Here is a 17,156-nt window from a genome sequence, read left to right as displayed (position 1 = left end):
AAACTAAAATATTATGACTGGTACTTATTGCTGCATAAATGCGGATTTCGTGGAACTTAACTATAACAGTATATTTTATTTTAGTAAAATCATTATGCTGTTTGATGATGTTTAAATTGTGAAAATAATATTCAAGATCAACATATATAAGTTCGTTTATAATATTGTAGTTTGACAAATTAATTAACCTTTCAAAAGTAATTTGATATCAAATATTTTGACGTATGTCTAGAGTTTGGTTCTTTTATTATATGTTGAAATATGGACAATAACTTCATTTTCTTTGACTTTCTATTTGTCAAGTCAGTGTTACCACCGCCTTATTCGTCTTTATAGCAATCTTCTGAAAAACACTTAATGATAATAATTATTATTATTAAAAAATATATGACCAAGTTTTTTGGTTCTTTGGTATCAATATTGAATCTTTTTTATATTAATTCTGAAATATGATAGAAATTTTATAATTTTGTTTTATAAATTAAATTGTATGAGTTTTAAAAATTAAAACAAATATCTGACGTATGTCTAGAGTTTCGGTTCTTCTATTATATGTTGCAATATGGACAATGACTTTATTTTCTTTGAGTTTCTATTTGTCAAGTTAGTGTTACCCCCTCCTTATTCGTCTTTATCGCAATATTCTGAAAAACACCGAATGATAATAATTATCATTATTAAAAAAACACATGACCAAGTTTTTGGGTACTTTAGTATCAATATTGAATCTTGTTTATTTTAATTCTGAAATATAATAAAAAATTTATAAATTTATTTCGTAAATTAAATTGCATGATTTTTAAAAATTAAAACGAATAATTTCGTTGACATTATTATTCTATTGATAGAATATTATATTAATATCAATATGAACTCCTTATTTATTTGAATTCTGAAGCATGCTAAAAGATTTATAGAGTTGTTCCGTATAAATGTTATATTACAAAATCCTAAACACCATAAGTCTTTTATATAGCAGTATAATAATCTTAACCAATATTAAAATTTTTAATAATAAAATCCGAATTAACATAGAAGTCTTTTCATAAAATTCTAATCAATATAGAAGTCTTTCACCGTCCTAATCAATATAAAAGTGACCAAATTTTGGTATTTTGGTACCGATGTTCCACTGAAATATGGTTTCGCTTATTAATAATCTTAACCAATATTAAAATTTTTAATAATAAAATCCGAATTAACATAGAAGTCTTTTCATAAAATTCTAATCAATATAGAAGTCTTTCACTGTCCTAATCAATATAAAAGTGACCAAATTTTGGTATTTTGGTACCGATGTTCCACTGAAATGTGGTTTCGCTTATTAATAAAGGGTATTGATAAGTTTATCTTTTCCGTTAATCATCTTTAATTATTTCTATATATTTTCAATATTATTTACACATATTAATTTAATTATTCTATTATTTAATAAGCATTCATTTTCTATTAATAATATTTATATGATATTTCGTCCTTTCAATATCACTTACTTAAATATTTTAACCCCAAAATCAAACTAATTATTTTTTCTCATCACCTCCACATTCTTAAAATTATATTTTTTAAATTTAAATAAAGTATAATAACAGAGCATTCGTAAACATCGAAACTGTTCAAGAAAGAGTAATTATGCTACAGTTTTAACATCATCTTTTTCCCCGGTAATGTCATAACTCATAACCTGAGCAAAGCCAAATTTATATGTTCTTCCCGCATGACAAAGGACGAAAAAACATCATTAGTAACCTGGGGTCGAGTTCCACTACTGCCAGAGTTGCACAGATTTAAATATTCATACCGGTAACTATTTCTATTCAAAGATAAAGAAGCAAAAAGAAGATGCGATATCTTGTTTCAACAAAATCGACAAATTCCTGATACTTCTTTCATGTTTGTTTCATTACCAGTTGTAAAATGTTGCATTGACAGATACTTGATACTAACTTGCACATATGTGACTATAATAATTAAACTTTATCTTAAACCGGAGGGAGGCTGACTAGAAGCTGACCGTTGACAACACTGCAAAATAAGAAAGATGTACATTCTGATCAAATTGTGATCATAAACTTGTAATTCAGACACAGGAAGTGGGAGCACAAAAATACAGGGGTAACCTTTTCACGTAGTAGTAACAGAAGTCAGCCAGGATAAAGGTTTGAACAACTTCAGAGAGCAGAACCATTGGTAGCCAAAAGTACCCGCTTCCAAGCAAGTACAGATATGTTCCAGCAGTATCATAAACCTGCAGGCATTATCTTTTTTAGTGAATTGAACACAGTTTAATATATTTCACTACAAATAAAGATCGTTCCATATAATTCATATGTTCGTCGTAGCAACACATAACTTCCGCCTTCTGACTTCACAAAGAACTACTGATAAAGATAAACTTTGTCTAGTTCCTATGGAATCACATGAGAATGTAGATAATGGATAACAAACCTTTAATATGTTCAGAAACACACAAATATAACCACATTTAAACTTCCATGTGGTATTAAAGAGACAAACTAACCGATAATATCCAATGTGCACATCCCAAAAATCGAGCAATGCCAAGTGCAAACACATAATGGGCTGTAAATGGTTCGATCATCTGGAACACAAAAAAGAAAAAAAAAAGATATATTAATCTGTTCATAATGGGCCATAACCAAATATATAAAGGCATATAGACCTTTGCATTTTGCATCATGCGAAGCTGGGGCAACACTGAAATAGACTCCAGGTAGACACAGAATGCCCAAAGGATTCGGCTGACAAACGAGTGCTGTGTATATGGGTGGATCAATACGCTTAGGATTGCACAAGGCACCACCTGTCAGGGAGAGAGAGACATGTTAATGCAGCAATTAACTTATTTGACAACTCTAAGACAACTTTAGTAACACCTTATGAGCCTATAAGACAACTGTCAAGACTAAACTTAATAGCTTAAAGGTGATACATTTGCCCCAGTGTTGTCAAAAGCATAAGCCTCTTGGAGCCGAGGGGCGCACGCACTTCATCGAAGTGAGGCACAAAGTTGCATAAAAAAACTGATATGTATATGATACAAACAATTAATCTCATAGTTCATATAGAATTATCTTAACAATGTATTCAGCTACATTACAAGCCCCTGAGATTCCAACATATGTAGTAAATGATTTAATAAGTTCTGCCTCAAGTGCTCCACATTAGTGTGATAGTGCTTCAAGGTAAACGAAGATTCTATTATATATTCAATAATGGACATATTGAATTTCAAATTTTCGATAAATGTGAACTTGTAGTAAAGTGAATATGTTGCCCTTTCCTATTGACTGTAGCAGTTTATTATAAAATGTGACAAAAGCGGATTATAATGTGTTATCATTTATCCAATGGGTTAATAATTGCAGCAACAACAGATTAATCATAACTCAATAGGTTGCAGTTACACAACTTATTGTAACTGTTTGAAAGGAAATGAATGATATATATCATTCTGAAGACGATAGCTAAATACCATTGAGGACATAATGTGTAGCTAGAGAAGGCACTGAGATTTGTCCACACAAGAAACTATTCATAATATATTCAGGAGGTAAAATGTATATACCAGATAATATAGTGGCATGTTATCCAGCTCCGCTATGTAGGTTGACCTTAATTTGAACCTTATCATGTAAATAACCCATGCCGTAAAAACAAGTGTTGCAAAATCAAGCACAGTGTGAATGTCACCTTCCATGAGAAAACTACAATACAGTCTGACAGCTGTGAATATAGCTGTAAGCTCTTGTGTCTTGAGAGAGAGCCCTGAACAGAGCATGAAAGATCCAATTAGTGTTGCAACCAAATCAATATCTAAAAGCAGATTAAATTGCAAGCACTGTAGATTCATGTAAATTGAAACTTTACATTAAAAAAAACAAGTGAGCATTTTCTGCTGATTAGCATTTAATCCTACAATTAGAACATAGGTCCATGTGTGACTCAAGATAGAGACGAACCCTGAAAGCACCACTAGTATACAATTACCCATAATCAGAGGGCAGTATGTATTATTACAATATTCATGATTTATTGGGTTAAAAAGTGTAGATGTTGACGCTCATTAGCATAACCACACTTAATCCTAAACAGTGTTGTTATTAGTTGATTTGGATTACTAAATCATGAACAACGGAATTTGGATTGCTAAATACCATTGTTAATTTGTTGATACATATGTTTGTTTTGCAATATAATAACTTGGTGCCTAACACCTTATTTATTTCAATTGAGAGAATAATTATCCTCAAAATCGACATTTTGATCATATTTCAAATAGATTTTTATGGGATTAGGAGACCTGGTTAGGGAAGGTACAATTACAATCCCATAAAAAAAAAGCTTAAATCTAGTAATATGGAATGAAAATCCTTTGAATTTAGATAAACACAAGGTAACAAACAATCCGGGGATCACAGTGGCCGAAAACAAAAATGTTTTAAATTAGTATAGTGATGATGGCCTGAAATATGGTGGGTTTGGTAAGGTAATAAAAGAGGTAACCTAGTCAGCCCTGGTAACAAAAAATGAAGAATGGCATGTATGAAGCCCTTTAATAATAAAAAATGATAATATGTTGAATCAACAAAATAGATGTATTGATCAAGGACAGAAAAGGCAGAGAGAGAGAGAGAGCAACGAACCAGAGCAATTGTTCTGGGTAGTGAGCTTAAAAATCAAGACAGCGATGCCAGAGACGTGAATAGCTTCGGAAGCAACAAAGAAATGGGAGTGATCCTTGACGAGCAATTTGAGAGCCAGCAGGGAGGAAACAAGAGCCGTCACAGCCAAGAACACTTTGACCTTGATCGATTGCCTTCTCACCCATGCGAACAATTTGTTCACCGCCGAGCTCCCTCTCCTTCTCCCCATCACAAAGTACAACACAATTCTGTTACTGGTGACTACTTGTTTTTAAGACTATGCTTCGGGTAATGTGGTTTTGGGATAAGAGTCGTATCTAGCCAACTTATGTTCACAACGTGTCGTTTTCTTTTCTTTCTTTTTCGAGTCCAACCTTTACCTACGGGCAGTGTTCTAAAAATCGCCTAGTCGGCCGAGTACTCATTCCGAGTACTCGTTTTTAACCCCTCGTCCGATCCGAGTTCCGAGTAATCGGGTTCAAAACTGATTTATTAAAAAATCGGTCAAACTTCGGTTTGACTCCGAGTACTCGAGGTCATATCCGAGTTTGACTTATCAATTTTTTATTGTTTTATTTGAAAATTATTTCAGAAGAGACTAAACGTAAATTTATGTATGTTTTGATCTTTTTTTGGTAAAGTATTGACATTAATTAGAAAGTATATGTGTTTCATGATTAAAACTTGTGAATGATTATTATGTCAAAAACTATCAAACAATTAACTTATATTTGAACTTCATTATTTCAAGTGTTTTATTAAAATATTAATATTATTAGATAGTTTTATTATTAATCAGTATATAACTATATATGAGAGAAAAAAAATTAATTAAAAAAAATACCCGATTAGTTATCCGATTACTCATTCCGAGTACTCACCCGAGTTCCGAGTACTCATTTTTCCGGAACCAAACCGAGTTGGACCGAGTTCCGATTTTTACGACCTTGCCTACGGGCGGAGCTTTCGAGTTTATTACTCTAATATTTTGTGTCCCTTTTTTGGTTCAACTAAACGCTGCGGTAGGCTTACTCTAATTCATTTTGACTCCTGCTTTCGACCTACACCTCAAACTCTTTCTCCCCGCTAAGTTACTTTTCCAACCACCATTTAATTTAATTAATTAATTATATTTCATTTTCTACAAATTTATTATTCCGTATTTACAATTGCCCAAATATTTATATATTCCATCGGATATGAGTAGTTGGGATGAAAACTTTGTGTTATTGCATGTGAAACTGACATGAATTGAATGCTGATTTTGTATGTTGAAGAGTGTTTTACAACTCTTTTACACCATACTTCCCCCTCAAAGGTACTAGATAATACTAGGAAATAAATAGCAGCGTTGGTTCTGGTAAAAAAGAAAGCAGGCTTATATATTTTGGTGGTAGAGCTCCAAAGGCAACCTTGGAGTGATGACGACTTGAACAGGATTCACCTTGGGCAATGCAATTCCCAAACCCTCCTCCATATCCACCGCCAAGGTGGTTGAGATAGTAAAAGCTTGAAGCAGGCGGGCCAATACAAGTTGGACCATTTCGAACCCATATGTCATTGCAGGGCACATTCTCCTCCCCGAGCTGAATGGAATGTACTCGAAATTCTGACCCTTGTGATTCACATTCTTGTTTTCTTCAACAAACCTTTCAGGACGAAACTGCTCAGCCTCAGACCACATTCTTGGATCCCGATGCAGTTTCCATAAGTTCACCACTAAACGTGTGCCTTTTGGTATGTAATACTCACCTATGTAACAATCTTCCGTGGCTTCTCGGGGTCCTGATAAGGGCCCTGGTGGATACAAACGTAGTGTTTCCTTTACTATGGCTTCTAGATATGTTAACTTGTTCATATCCGACTCTGCTACCCATCTCTGCCTTCCCACATTGCGGTCCAGCTCATCTGTTGCTAGTTTCAGGGAGTTTGGATTGTTAAGTAGCAATGACACCGCCCATATTAGTGTTTCAGAAATGCTCTCTGACCCCGTCATGATGATAACCTGAGAAAAATATCAAGGTAAGATTGTCATTTTTAACTTAAATCAACATTTATTACATTACAATACTGCAACTTTTCATTGGAGTGTGCCAAGGATACCTCCGTAGTACTGACTATATGTGCGTTAGTATCGGCATCTATCAACTAATGTCTTACCTGTATTGTTGCCTTGATAATCGTATCACGGTCATATCCCATAGATTTGTCATCCACGCCGATAGTTGACAGCATTGCGTCCATGAAATCAGTGTCGATAACATTAGCACCGCAAGCTTTTCTTTTCTGGACATGCTCTTCGAGCCATTTCTTCAAAATACCATCGACTTCCTTGGAAGTATGCATCATAGAGTTTAAATAGCCTCCCAAGTCCAGCCATTCAAGACTTGGAATGAAATCGGACACGACAAATACACCACCAAGATACAAGACTCTTTTGATGGCTTCTTTGATATGCAAATCCTCAGGACTGCTACTAGAATCAAATCGCTTACCAACAAGCATCCTTATGGTTGTGTTGAAAGTTAAGTCATCAATCCACTTGCTTATAGTCACATGGCTAGCGAGTCCACCATTTTCTGAGCATAACAAGAACAGTTCCCTTATGCCCATATTGAGCTCGGATGATTGATGGTGCTTCAACTTCTGGAGCTGGCGGTTGGCTAAGAGCTCAAGATTGACAAGCTTACGAATATCGCGCCAATAGGGTCCGTGAGGGGAAATCGCAAAGGCTGCATAATCGTATCCCAAGTATTTGGACACAGACATAGTCGGCCTTGTAGCAAAATTTCTGTCATTGGTGGTGAAACACTCTTTCACCATCTCCCAACTGCTAATCACCACTGCATAGTGGTGTCCGAGCCGCAGAGAGAAAATGGGGCCAAACCTATCAGCCTTGTTCCCGAGAATTCGGGCCAAGGGCTGCTGACCCCTTAAGAGATGTAGGTGGCCTATGAAGGGCAATGCTCCAGGAAGTTGAGGGGCTTTGCGGCGAATAGCGTTTGCACCATATCTTTTGAAATGATAGTAAGCAATGAGAAAAAAAGGGAAAAACAAAGAAAATGCAAGGAGACATTGAGACAGATCCATGTTAGTCTCAACTAACAGTATAAGATGCAAGGATATATGAAAAGAATCCTATATGACAGTGAAGGGTGTGGAGTAGGAAGTGCACAAGTAGAGAGGATTGTATACGTATTTATAGATCACATCTACTCAGCAACTGCCTTTACACAATACAATTTTACTTCGAACTTCAAACAAAGTAGCAGACTGCCAAAAAAAAAAAAAAAAAAAAAAAAAAAAGGTGTATCTCGTCATCAGTTTTGTGCTACCAGACATGAAGTACATGTATCCTACATATTGACAAACGAAATTAGTTTTACGTGGGTCAAGACTCAAAACATTTGACTATTCGAGTGGTGAGCTGTTATTGTCAACCATGAAACTCATGCATGGCTGGCCTAGTGGCCTACCTCTTTTCAGGTAATGATGACTTGTATAGTCCACAGGCATACAAGTTCCTCAAGAAGGCTCCCGGACTTTTCTGGGCACCGTGAACGTCTTATTATTTCCAAATATGAATATCCTGAAAAAAAATTTGGACGAAAATAGGTACCCTAAATAACAAGAAGGGCGAACACAGTTGGTGACAAATTTTGGTGGGAAATAGTGTTGATCAAAAAGTTCAAGTTTTATCAAAAAAAAGTTCTGGGTTCCCTGGAATGTGAAGGAGCCCCTCAAGAACGTAAAAGACAGAGAGCTGTAAGATTCCTTAATGTTGTGTTTGGTTGAGTGAATGATTTCGTAAGGAATGGAATGAAAAATGAACTATATTATGGATAATTGTTAACAAATTTCATTCCAACCTCCATTCCATTCCTTATATTATGTGCTAGGGATCATACCTTCAATTTGAGATAGAATGCTTCATTCTCTCCTACCCCCAATATCTTCTCAAATCTCATCATAGCCATTTTGCACTCACTTAAATTTATTCCAAAACTTCCCTCCTATCTCTATTAGTTTCAAGTAATTTTACTCATTTCATTCCATTCCATTCTATTCTCCCCAACCAAACACAACATAAGTGCTAGCCTACATCAACATATCTTTTTCACATTCGGGATCGTGGTCCATGGAGACATTCAGCAGCAATCAAGCTAGGCCACAAAAACGCAGAGTTGAAAGTTGAATTTTCATAACAGAAATGTAAGTGTCCAAGGTTTAACGTGTTACACAACACACCCACCCCCCATGGTACTGGAAGTTCAAAGCTCACACATAGTTGAACAGACCTGTATGGTTGTTAACATGCGCTCTTCTTTCACCAACACTCAATTCATTCAGTTAACCTACACTGGTGTACAGCAGAACCAGAAAAAGAAGGGAAAAAAAAAATCTCAACAAGATGGGGCATTTTCAATCTCGAGAGTTGAGATTCCCCTCTTCTTAAATATTATATGGCTGCTGACAATCTTTTTTCAACAATTGACTTTTATACATTATCATTTGAATGTTTGTGTTCTGAAACAGTACAATAATCATTACATGATCAGGTATCAGATAATCAGCCAGAGTTTGATTAACTTGAACAAATAACACATCTACTGTTTAAAACCTAGCTTGTGCATGGCGAGATGTACCCTCTCCTCTGTTATCATTTTATGGCTGTCATAAAAATCCAATATTTCCATTGCAATATTTTTGACCTGTTAAATGAATGACATAAGAAAATAAAGAATCATATCCAAACCTGTTAAGAATTAACAAAGTCGAATACTCCCTCCGTTTTGAAATATAGGTCATCTGACTTTTTGGCACACACTTCTAAATCGTTTGACCGCTTAGCTAAAATTGTTACTTTTAAAATTTTCTTCTTCTAAATTATAATATTAATCATATATTTTTATTAAAAAAAAAAATTTAAAAACAACAATTTTAACTAAGCGGTCAAACGACTTAGAAGTGTGTGCCAAAAAGTCAAGCGACCTATATTTCAAAACAGCGGGAGTATAACACAATCTGACATAATCAAAGCACCAGAATATTATATCCGTCTAGTAAGTATTACCAAAAAAACCTTGTACAACTTCTGTGTCAAATAAAGAGAGAAGATATCTTTTGAAGTGGACAATGGGACATATAATATAAGATAGCAAATGTTTATATAAGATAATCCACATGCACTTAGCATACAATGTTTATAGCATTCAAATGAGCATAATCAATTGGCTATCATCGAATATACCATTGTTCTGAGGATGTACAACCGACATGCATAATGAAGATTATGGGAGTCCATATTTATACAATAAAGGTACATGTCTTTTGTGATACTTTTACTATTCAATTATTTGCCGAGTAAAAATTACTCAGAACATGGCAAGGTTATCTAGAAAATTAGCAAAAAGAAAATAAATATATTATCTTGTTCCATTGATGAGGGAAAAGCTGAGGAGTTGCTAAAATCTATATCCAAATTATTTATCTAGGCAGAGTTTATTTCAAATCTTCTTGGATATTGTAAAAGGGTGAAAATTTTTATAAGCACAAAGACATTTGTAAAGCATAAAGAAAGCAGTAGATACGTACCACGTTCATATCAACTCGGAGCTCTTCAAACCAGGTAGTGTTCTCTTTGTCTTTCAGCACACTTGCAACATATATGCAGGCTAGTGCAATCAAATGCGGAGGATGTATAAGGATGAGATCCATCTTATATGTGTCATTGACAAGCCCCCTGCAAGATGCAGGACGTTTCTATTTTATAAACACATAAAGACAGAAGCAGCAGAAACCTCAAGGAGATAATGATCTTATTATAGGCAGTTGCCAGCTAAAACAACTTGCAAATCTAACGACTAACATTGCTGGCACGTCTATACACACTGGTAAAGCATAGTTATCATAAGACTGGGGATTTATCATAACTAGTGAGATAGCACTAGAGATTCATCCAACTATACTTAATTAATGAACTCAAGCTGCTCTACTTTAGGTCGAAGTATAGTGATTTAGTTGACTGGATTCCAATTACATAGAATTGTAGACACAATATGCCTAGCAAATGTTCAGTGTGATATTTGACCCGTGTAGACACACTTGCTAGTTTGAACTATCTCAAGCTATAGAAGTCTTCCTTTTAGATATTAAAATAAATTTAAACAGAGAGAAAGGATGAGGAGCAACAACACTGCAGAACAAAAAAAGAAAGAAAGAGATGTAGTCGGCAAATATATAAGGCTGAGAGTCTTTTCGAGCAACTCCTATAATCTGACAGTAATAGTTTAAAACTTTAACGTGCCATCAATTTCACACATCTTTAATGATCATTGACTTGTAAAAAGGACATAACAGGTCATCTATTGTAATCAGAAAGATCTATACATCTCATAAAACTACTTTCGAAAGTTGAGTATATATTGATCTCTCACCAAGCTAGTTGAGTTGCATCACTCATGCCAGCATCTTGCAGTAATCTGTAAAAGTAGCAGGTAAGTAAGAGACTATAATATGAAATTTAGACTGGTCAAAACAACAAGAAACCAACTCCAGGTGAAGTGGTAGCTTGGACCAAGATAACTAAGACCAACCACTACTTGAAATTCAAGTACAGATGAAGTTTCTAAGACACACACACACACATATATTTGTAATATAGGGTCATGTTCCAGAGAGAACCATTATGGAGAGAACCCTTAGAACCATTATCTTATTTCTAGTATTAGTTAGGGTTCTACAGCAGAACTTCAAATGAAAAAAAAGTATTAGTGAGGGTTCTGCAACAGAACTTCAAATGAAAAAATGTCTTATTTATGTATTATATTTAAATTACTTTTGAACACACACAACGATGCAAAAAAACATGTATTTAGATTTAGATCCTGAAAATTTATGACAAATATAGGGTTATGCAGCAGAACCTTAGTGGTTCTATGGTTCTATTTTAAGCATTGGTTCTCTCTTGAGCGTGACCCTTGTAATATATGCACGTATATTCATTTATATATAAGAGTATTGGCCATCATAGAGTAATTGAAGATATTCGAAAACTCTTCCCAGAATCACTTTTCTAAACTATTCTTTGTTATTTGTTCTTTTATAGCTAATAGAATAATAATTAAGGGCATGCGTAACAAATAATAATCACGTCAGCATGGTACAACTCAGAAATAGTATACTCAACCTAAGCATCAGATATTCAGATCTGTATTCTACATTGCCAGGACAGACCAAAGAATCAATGAAATACTATCATGAGTAGACTACTGTGGGAGAATCTATCAATTAACCGATTATGCTGCCTAGCACTTAGAACTTATCATCATCAGGGAGAAACCATCAATTAACCGATTATGCTACGTAGTTCTTAGAACTTATTATTATCAGCGAAAAACTATCAATTGACTTATTATGCTTCCTAGCGCTCAGAATTTATCATTATCAGGGGGAAACTATCAATTAACCAATTATGCTTCCTAGCACTTAGAACTTATCATCATCAGTGCAGTAGTTGATTATGAAAAAGTCAAAATTAATTAATTAATGAATTGTGGGAGAACACTTACTGAGATAATGCACGGTATGGATGGTATACAACTAAATAATAGTTGAGAGCTTCCAAAATTTTCATCTCCATTTCAAGTATCTCTTTTATTTCAAACCTATACTTTTCATCAGAATCTGTTAAGTCAGAATAGGAGGATTGTAAGCATTAATTCTGATAGATTGAGGAATTTTTGTATCAAGTTATTATTACTAAGTAAACTGCATCAAGCTTAACAGCACCTACGTAATTTTTTGATGTAAAATACAAGAAGCCTAGCCTGCACCGTGCTCTCTTCTGCTTTTGATGCCAAGTACAGGCATGTCGGGGCCACCAGACGAGGATCATATTCAGTCATACTTTTTCTGAAAACGACAAAGTTAACCGTCAGTAATTTACAGGATCAGGTCACGAATGAACATTTACAATAAAAACAGGAGCATCAAGAGGAATATGGTCAATATGCAACGTGAGCTTCAAGATAACTTGCTAAAAAAAATTATTGTTATATATTTTTTTTGACTTAAAATTATTGTAATATTTAATTATAAGGAAACTAATTGATAGCCACAAATATTCCATTTATGCATTACAATGGGCATGTTTGGCTGGTCATTTTATTGAAAATAAGGACTTCTTTTAGGAATAAATTTTATATTCGCATAACAAGTTTTAGTATAACATATTTAATAGGTGTTTAACATTCCTTATTTGCAGAAAAAAGTCATTTATTTTCGAACAGAAGTACAAATTTACGTACTTTCTTCAAAAATAAAAGACTTTTCTGAAAATTAAGGTAAGCCAAATAGGATTTAAAATGATGATACCATTGAGTTTGAATAGTTTGAAAGCACATCATCAACCAAAAAAAAAAACATGACTATAGAATATTTTGTTGCAGAAAAAAGACTTTGCACATTCAAAATAACTAGCCAAATATTGTAAAACATGACCATCTAAATTTATTATAATATTGTTCAAGACCATCTATAGGCCTTAGTAATACAAAAATTTCCTCAATTTGAGTTCTAAAATATACCTGGTGTAAACACGTCTCATGTATGTAACAGCAGTAGCCACAACCCTGAAAGAATAAATAAATTGCATAAAGACACTGGTGTGCATTAATAACCATCAGTTAAAAACTTAAAATAATGTATAACAGAAAACATTTTGGTATGTACACACCTTATAGTCTCATAAGAGTCACATACACTAGGAACATTAATAAGGTGCTCTTGACAATTTTTTTGTTAACTGGGCCATATTTCCTATTGAGATTCTTGGGAGTTCTCTTATAAACTGATGTGTTGAGTTTCACCGCATAACTCTTATCCGTTGCGTTTTCAGTTTTCAACGGATGATCATTATCCATTGATTCACCAGTTGAACTAGCATCTGAGATTTCAGTCTTCATTTTATCTCTTTTCCATTCATTTTGAACAAAGGTTTCCAACCCTTGAACTTGAATGATATTGGCTGCAACATCTCTTCCTGATTTCCATCTAGAGATCATTTCTTGCTCCTTATCGATTCACCTCGACTTACCGCCGTGACAACCATGTTTTTTGCCTCACAGTATTTTGTATGTATTAATTACTCTAGTCAAAGGTTCTTTATGGTTAAAAATACTCTTATAGGTTTTTAGTTTATAAACCCGATTTTATGTTAAAAAGGTTTTTGATTTAAACTGACTTTTAAAAAGTTAATAATATGACTGTGAATTTTTTTTATACGCCCTTGATATACGGTAACATAATACTCTTCCATTTACAATTAAAACTTATTTAAAATAATTTTAAAATATATTTGGTTTTTATTAATACTCATATTTAAAGTATAAAATTTGCTTGTATAAGAAGAAAAAACAATACTAAAAATAACAAATAATTGAGGATGTTATGGGAAAAGGAGCTATACTGAATAAGGAGTGGTTAAGAGGTACTTAACCGGATAGAGTTGAATTCATTTGTCTAAGATGGTTTAGCATTTCAGCTAGAGCATCGCATATCTACTAATAGTAGATCTTTATACAATATTGAATATGTATACAGCCATGAAGTCAGATCCTATAGAAGTTATAGCAGAAATAATTGTTCCGCACAAATATTACATACCTATCACATGGATTACATACTATATATATCTTCTGACAAAGACATCCCTGATGCTCCTAACATCCGGCCGAAAAAGATTTTATATTTTTTAACTAATTGGCCAACCCTACTTAGTATAATGCATATGATATAGTAAACAGAAAGCTGAAACCCAAAACAAAAGAGAAAAAAATATAATATAATATAATATATATATATATATATATATATATATATATATATATATATCAGAGTACATTATAAACAGGATGAAGTAAATTTAAACAAACGTTGTTACATAGAATGAATCTGTTCCACACTAGATACAAACATAAAGATAAAGGAAATATATTAATCAAGAGAAACAACAGATGAAGAGTAGAAAGAGGCGACGTGAAAATCAGCAACAACAATAATAGTCAACGAGAGAAAGGTCAAACCTTTGCCTGACTTTGACATTTTGAGCCAACCTTGCAATATCTGAAAACAGAAGCCACGATGTTAGGGATGATGAAGAAATGAAAATTTCTAGGCAAGTAGCCAATGAGTCAATATCTATCATAAAAGCATCAAGTTTGTAACCCGTGTGAGTCATGTCAGTGCATTTCCCGTTGAGCACCGTGTTTCTTTATAACCATTTAATTGTTCATTGCTCCATATTTGATATTTCAATTATCACGTCATGATATCAGGAAATTATACTTGCACAATTTCAAAAATTAGAGTAGTTTTTGTTCCATTAAGGAGTGATATTCCCATTGCACATTAAAAACACACGTGCACAGCATCCACCAGGATGATATCCAAATTATTAACATGGCATTGATACTTGGCTACAAGTCTTAAATTGGTAAATGGGATTCTTAATTAAGAAACTTGCAAAATGCAGCTTTATTCATGGTATATTACAGAAATAAGAATCAATCTCTTTGAAATTTAAGGGCCTCATATACAATCATAACTAAGGAACATGATGGGACAAAAAATGTAGCAAATATAATCGAGTAACTAAAAAGATGAAAACTTGAAGGGAAAACATAATGAGTAAAGAAGCTAATGTCTAATTAAGATAAAAAAAAAAAAAAAAGAAGAAGAAAATATAGGTGGGCGGGGACATACAATTGGCCATATGCATCTTGATGAGCTTGCAATCTTCGAGAGTGAAACCCATCTCCTTGTCAACCTGGTGTACTACATCTACTTCTTCTGCATCCAACAGCTGTTTCCTGCTTATTCAACAATCACACCATCATCGATTTCATCATCAATTTCATATTCAATTTCACAATTTCAACATAAACTTACTGCTGCGTTGAGGTCCAAAAGTTAGCCGCCATCGATATGATTTGATCTGCTTTTCTTTCAATTGATTCCCGTTACCGCTGTTTAATTTGGAGTAGCATAAACGCAGACATTCTATCCCCAATTCACTCTCTCGCTTGTAGGCCCAATGGTCTTCAACTTAAATGGGTCGCAGACCCATCTCTACGTATTTGCTTACTGCCAGCCTTGGCCCTTTTATTATTATTATTATTATTATTATTATTATTATTATTATTATTATTATTATTATTATTATTATTATTATTATTATTAGGGTCTTTCAGTGTGTACCCACACAAACAACCACTTTTTGCTGAGGTAGAGGGTTTTTACTCAAAATGCGTGCAAACAGTGAGCGTAAACATCCTGAAAGGACGGAGTGAGTATCTTTTATGGTCTATTCATTATTTGTCTCTATTAGCTTCAATTATAATGGTTACATTTTAAATTGTGATTGTGATTGGATAAATATTCTTTATGAATATCATTTATGGAAGTCATTAATTGTGATTTTATTGTGCCTTTGGTGGCTTTATTGTGACTTTAATTGCTTTTTGTTCCAATTTTGGTGCCACTTTTATGACTTGTTTACCATTTTGATGATTATTATATATAATATATTTAAATATGTTTTAAATTTTGTTTTTTATTCACTTAAATTATTAATTTTTTATGTTTCTAAGCAAAAGATTTTCCTTTGTTAAAAAATTAATTAATATTTCTATATTATTTTATTTCCTGTCTATTTTTTATATATATACTCTTTTGTTTTGCTTTTTAGTAGATTTTCTATCATCTTTACATTAATTAAATATATGTGTGTGTGATTTTCTTATATTTTGTTTTATGTTTTGTTTTCGTTTGTTTTTTTCAGGATAATTTAGAAGTGAGCTGTTACGTGACTTATCGGTATTCTTTTCTCATTCATTTGAGTTTTATTGTCTAAACATTCGGAGTTATGCTTGCATGACTTTCGATTAGATGATAAACTATCTTGAAAGAAAGAAATTCGGATGCGGCTTATTGTATTTCGATATAATTCATCTACGAGTATATATATCTTACAAAAAAAAAAAAAAAAAGAGAGCGTTGGCAAGACATAAGGATTGTCTTGGTTTAGCTAGTATTTCGTTTACGCATATCTAAAGTTGCTAGGCTGTGGTTTTGGTTTTTATTGTCTCATCATTTGTGTAAGTTTTGTTATTTTCTCACCATTTGTGTGAGCATGGTGTTTGATTTAGTGATAAAAATTGTTAGAAGATTGCATTCTCAGTCGATAGCTCAAACCGGTTATGGCGGAAGCGAAGTATGTTTATATATTATCTTCAACAAATCACGTTATTATATCTCCAAGAAAAATGGATTAATCTGTGATTGTTTTTGTGTTTTATTTGTTCAACACGACTGTTTATATAGATGCCGTATGATTTTTTATTATTGAATGAACTCATTTATCAAAAAAAATATAATTTTATATTAGATTAATCTACTATATCTATTATACGAGAACAGGTCTTTTCC

At 33.3% G+C, this 17,156-nt stretch overlaps 3 protein-coding genes across 4 annotated transcripts; all 3 read right to left on the bottom strand.

The window, feature by feature from the left end:
• Window positions 1–1,850: 1,850 nt before the first annotated feature.
• LOC108206514 (uncharacterized) lies at window positions 1,851–5,027 on the bottom strand. Its single transcript, XM_017376842.2, has 6 exons — window positions 4,668–5,027; window positions 3,590–3,789; window positions 2,684–2,824; window positions 2,522–2,602; window positions 2,121–2,248; window positions 1,851–2,025 (listed from the first exon to the last, which is right to left on the bottom strand). The coding sequence occupies exons 1-6, from the start codon at window positions 4,894–4,896 to the stop codon at window positions 1,983–1,985; spliced, it is 822 nt and encodes a 273-aa protein (XP_017232331.1). The 5' UTR covers window positions 4,897–5,027; the 3' UTR covers window positions 1,851–1,982.
• An 848-nt stretch (window positions 5,028–5,875) lies between these two features.
• On the bottom strand, window positions 5,876–7,894 carry LOC108213090 (xanthotoxin 5-hydroxylase CYP82C4). The gene is made up of 2 exons (XM_017384835.2): window positions 6,828–7,894; window positions 5,876–6,672 (listed from the first exon to the last, which is right to left on the bottom strand). Exons 1-2 carry the CDS (start codon window positions 7,755–7,757, stop codon window positions 6,046–6,048), a joined length of 1,557 nt encoding a protein of 518 aa, XP_017240324.2. The 5' UTR covers window positions 7,758–7,894; the 3' UTR covers window positions 5,876–6,045.
• Window positions 7,895–9,056: 1,162 nt separating this feature from the next.
• Window positions 9,057–15,795, bottom strand: LOC108193320 (cyclin-C1-1). 2 transcript variants are annotated; one of them, XM_017359958.2, is made up of 9 exons: window positions 15,618–15,795; window positions 15,432–15,538; window positions 14,753–14,792; window positions 13,256–13,300; window positions 12,463–12,581; window positions 12,239–12,353; window positions 11,105–11,149; window positions 10,263–10,410; window positions 9,057–9,379 (listed from the first exon to the last, which is right to left on the bottom strand). In XM_017359958.2, exons 1-9 carry the CDS (start codon window positions 15,647–15,649, stop codon window positions 9,275–9,277), a joined length of 756 nt encoding a protein of 251 aa, XP_017215447.1. In that variant the 5' UTR covers window positions 15,650–15,795; the 3' UTR covers window positions 9,057–9,274. The 2 variants fall into 2 exon arrangements, with proteins under 2 accessions (XP_017215447.1, XP_063945316.1); XM_064089246.1 differs by lacking the exon at window positions 11,105–11,149 and having other exon boundaries at window positions 15,618–15,787.
• Window positions 15,796–17,156: the final 1,361 nt, after the last annotated feature.

Source organism: Daucus carota, chromosome 1, assembly GCF_001625215.2.
Source record: "Daucus carota subsp. sativus chromosome 1, DH1 v3.0, whole genome shotgun sequence".
In the NCBI taxonomy this organism is placed as follows: Eukaryota; Viridiplantae; Streptophyta; class Magnoliopsida; order Apiales; family Apiaceae; genus Daucus; species Daucus carota.
This window is presented reverse-complemented; position numbering and strand designations above follow the sequence as displayed.

Bases quoted from the DNA above. Each gene is read 5' to 3' on its own strand.
- LOC108206514 (XM_017376842.2), bottom strand. From the start codon at position 4,896: ATGGGGAGAAGGAGAGGGAGCTCGGCGGTGAACAAATTGTTCGCATGG. The intron at 3,790-4,667 runs GTTCGTTGCTCT...TGCTCTGTTCAG, and splicing joins TACCCAGAACAATTGCTCTG to GGCTCTCTCTCAAGACACAA. The intron at 2,249-2,521 runs GTTAGTTTGTCT...TAATGCCTGCAG, and splicing joins GTGCACATTGGATATTATCG to GTTTATGATACTGCTGGAAC.
- LOC108213090 (XM_017384835.2), bottom strand. From the start codon at position 7,757: ATGGATCTGTCTCAATGTCTCCTTGCATTTTCTTTGTTTTTCCCTTTT. The intron at 6,673-6,827 runs GTAAGACATTAG...TATTTTTCTCAG, and splicing joins TTATCAAGGCAACAATACAG to GTTATCATCATGACGGGGTC.
- LOC108193320 (XM_017359958.2), bottom strand. From the start codon at position 15,649: ATGGCGGCTAACTTTTGGACCTCAACGCAGCA. The intron at 10,411-11,104 runs GTGAGAGATCAA...TGCATCTTGCAG, and splicing joins GATGCAACTCAACTAGCTTG to GGGGCTTGTCAATGACACAT. The intron at 9,380-10,262 runs GTACGTATCTAC...TTCATTTAACAG, and splicing joins TCCGAGTTGATATGAACGTG to GTCAAAAATATTGCAATGGA.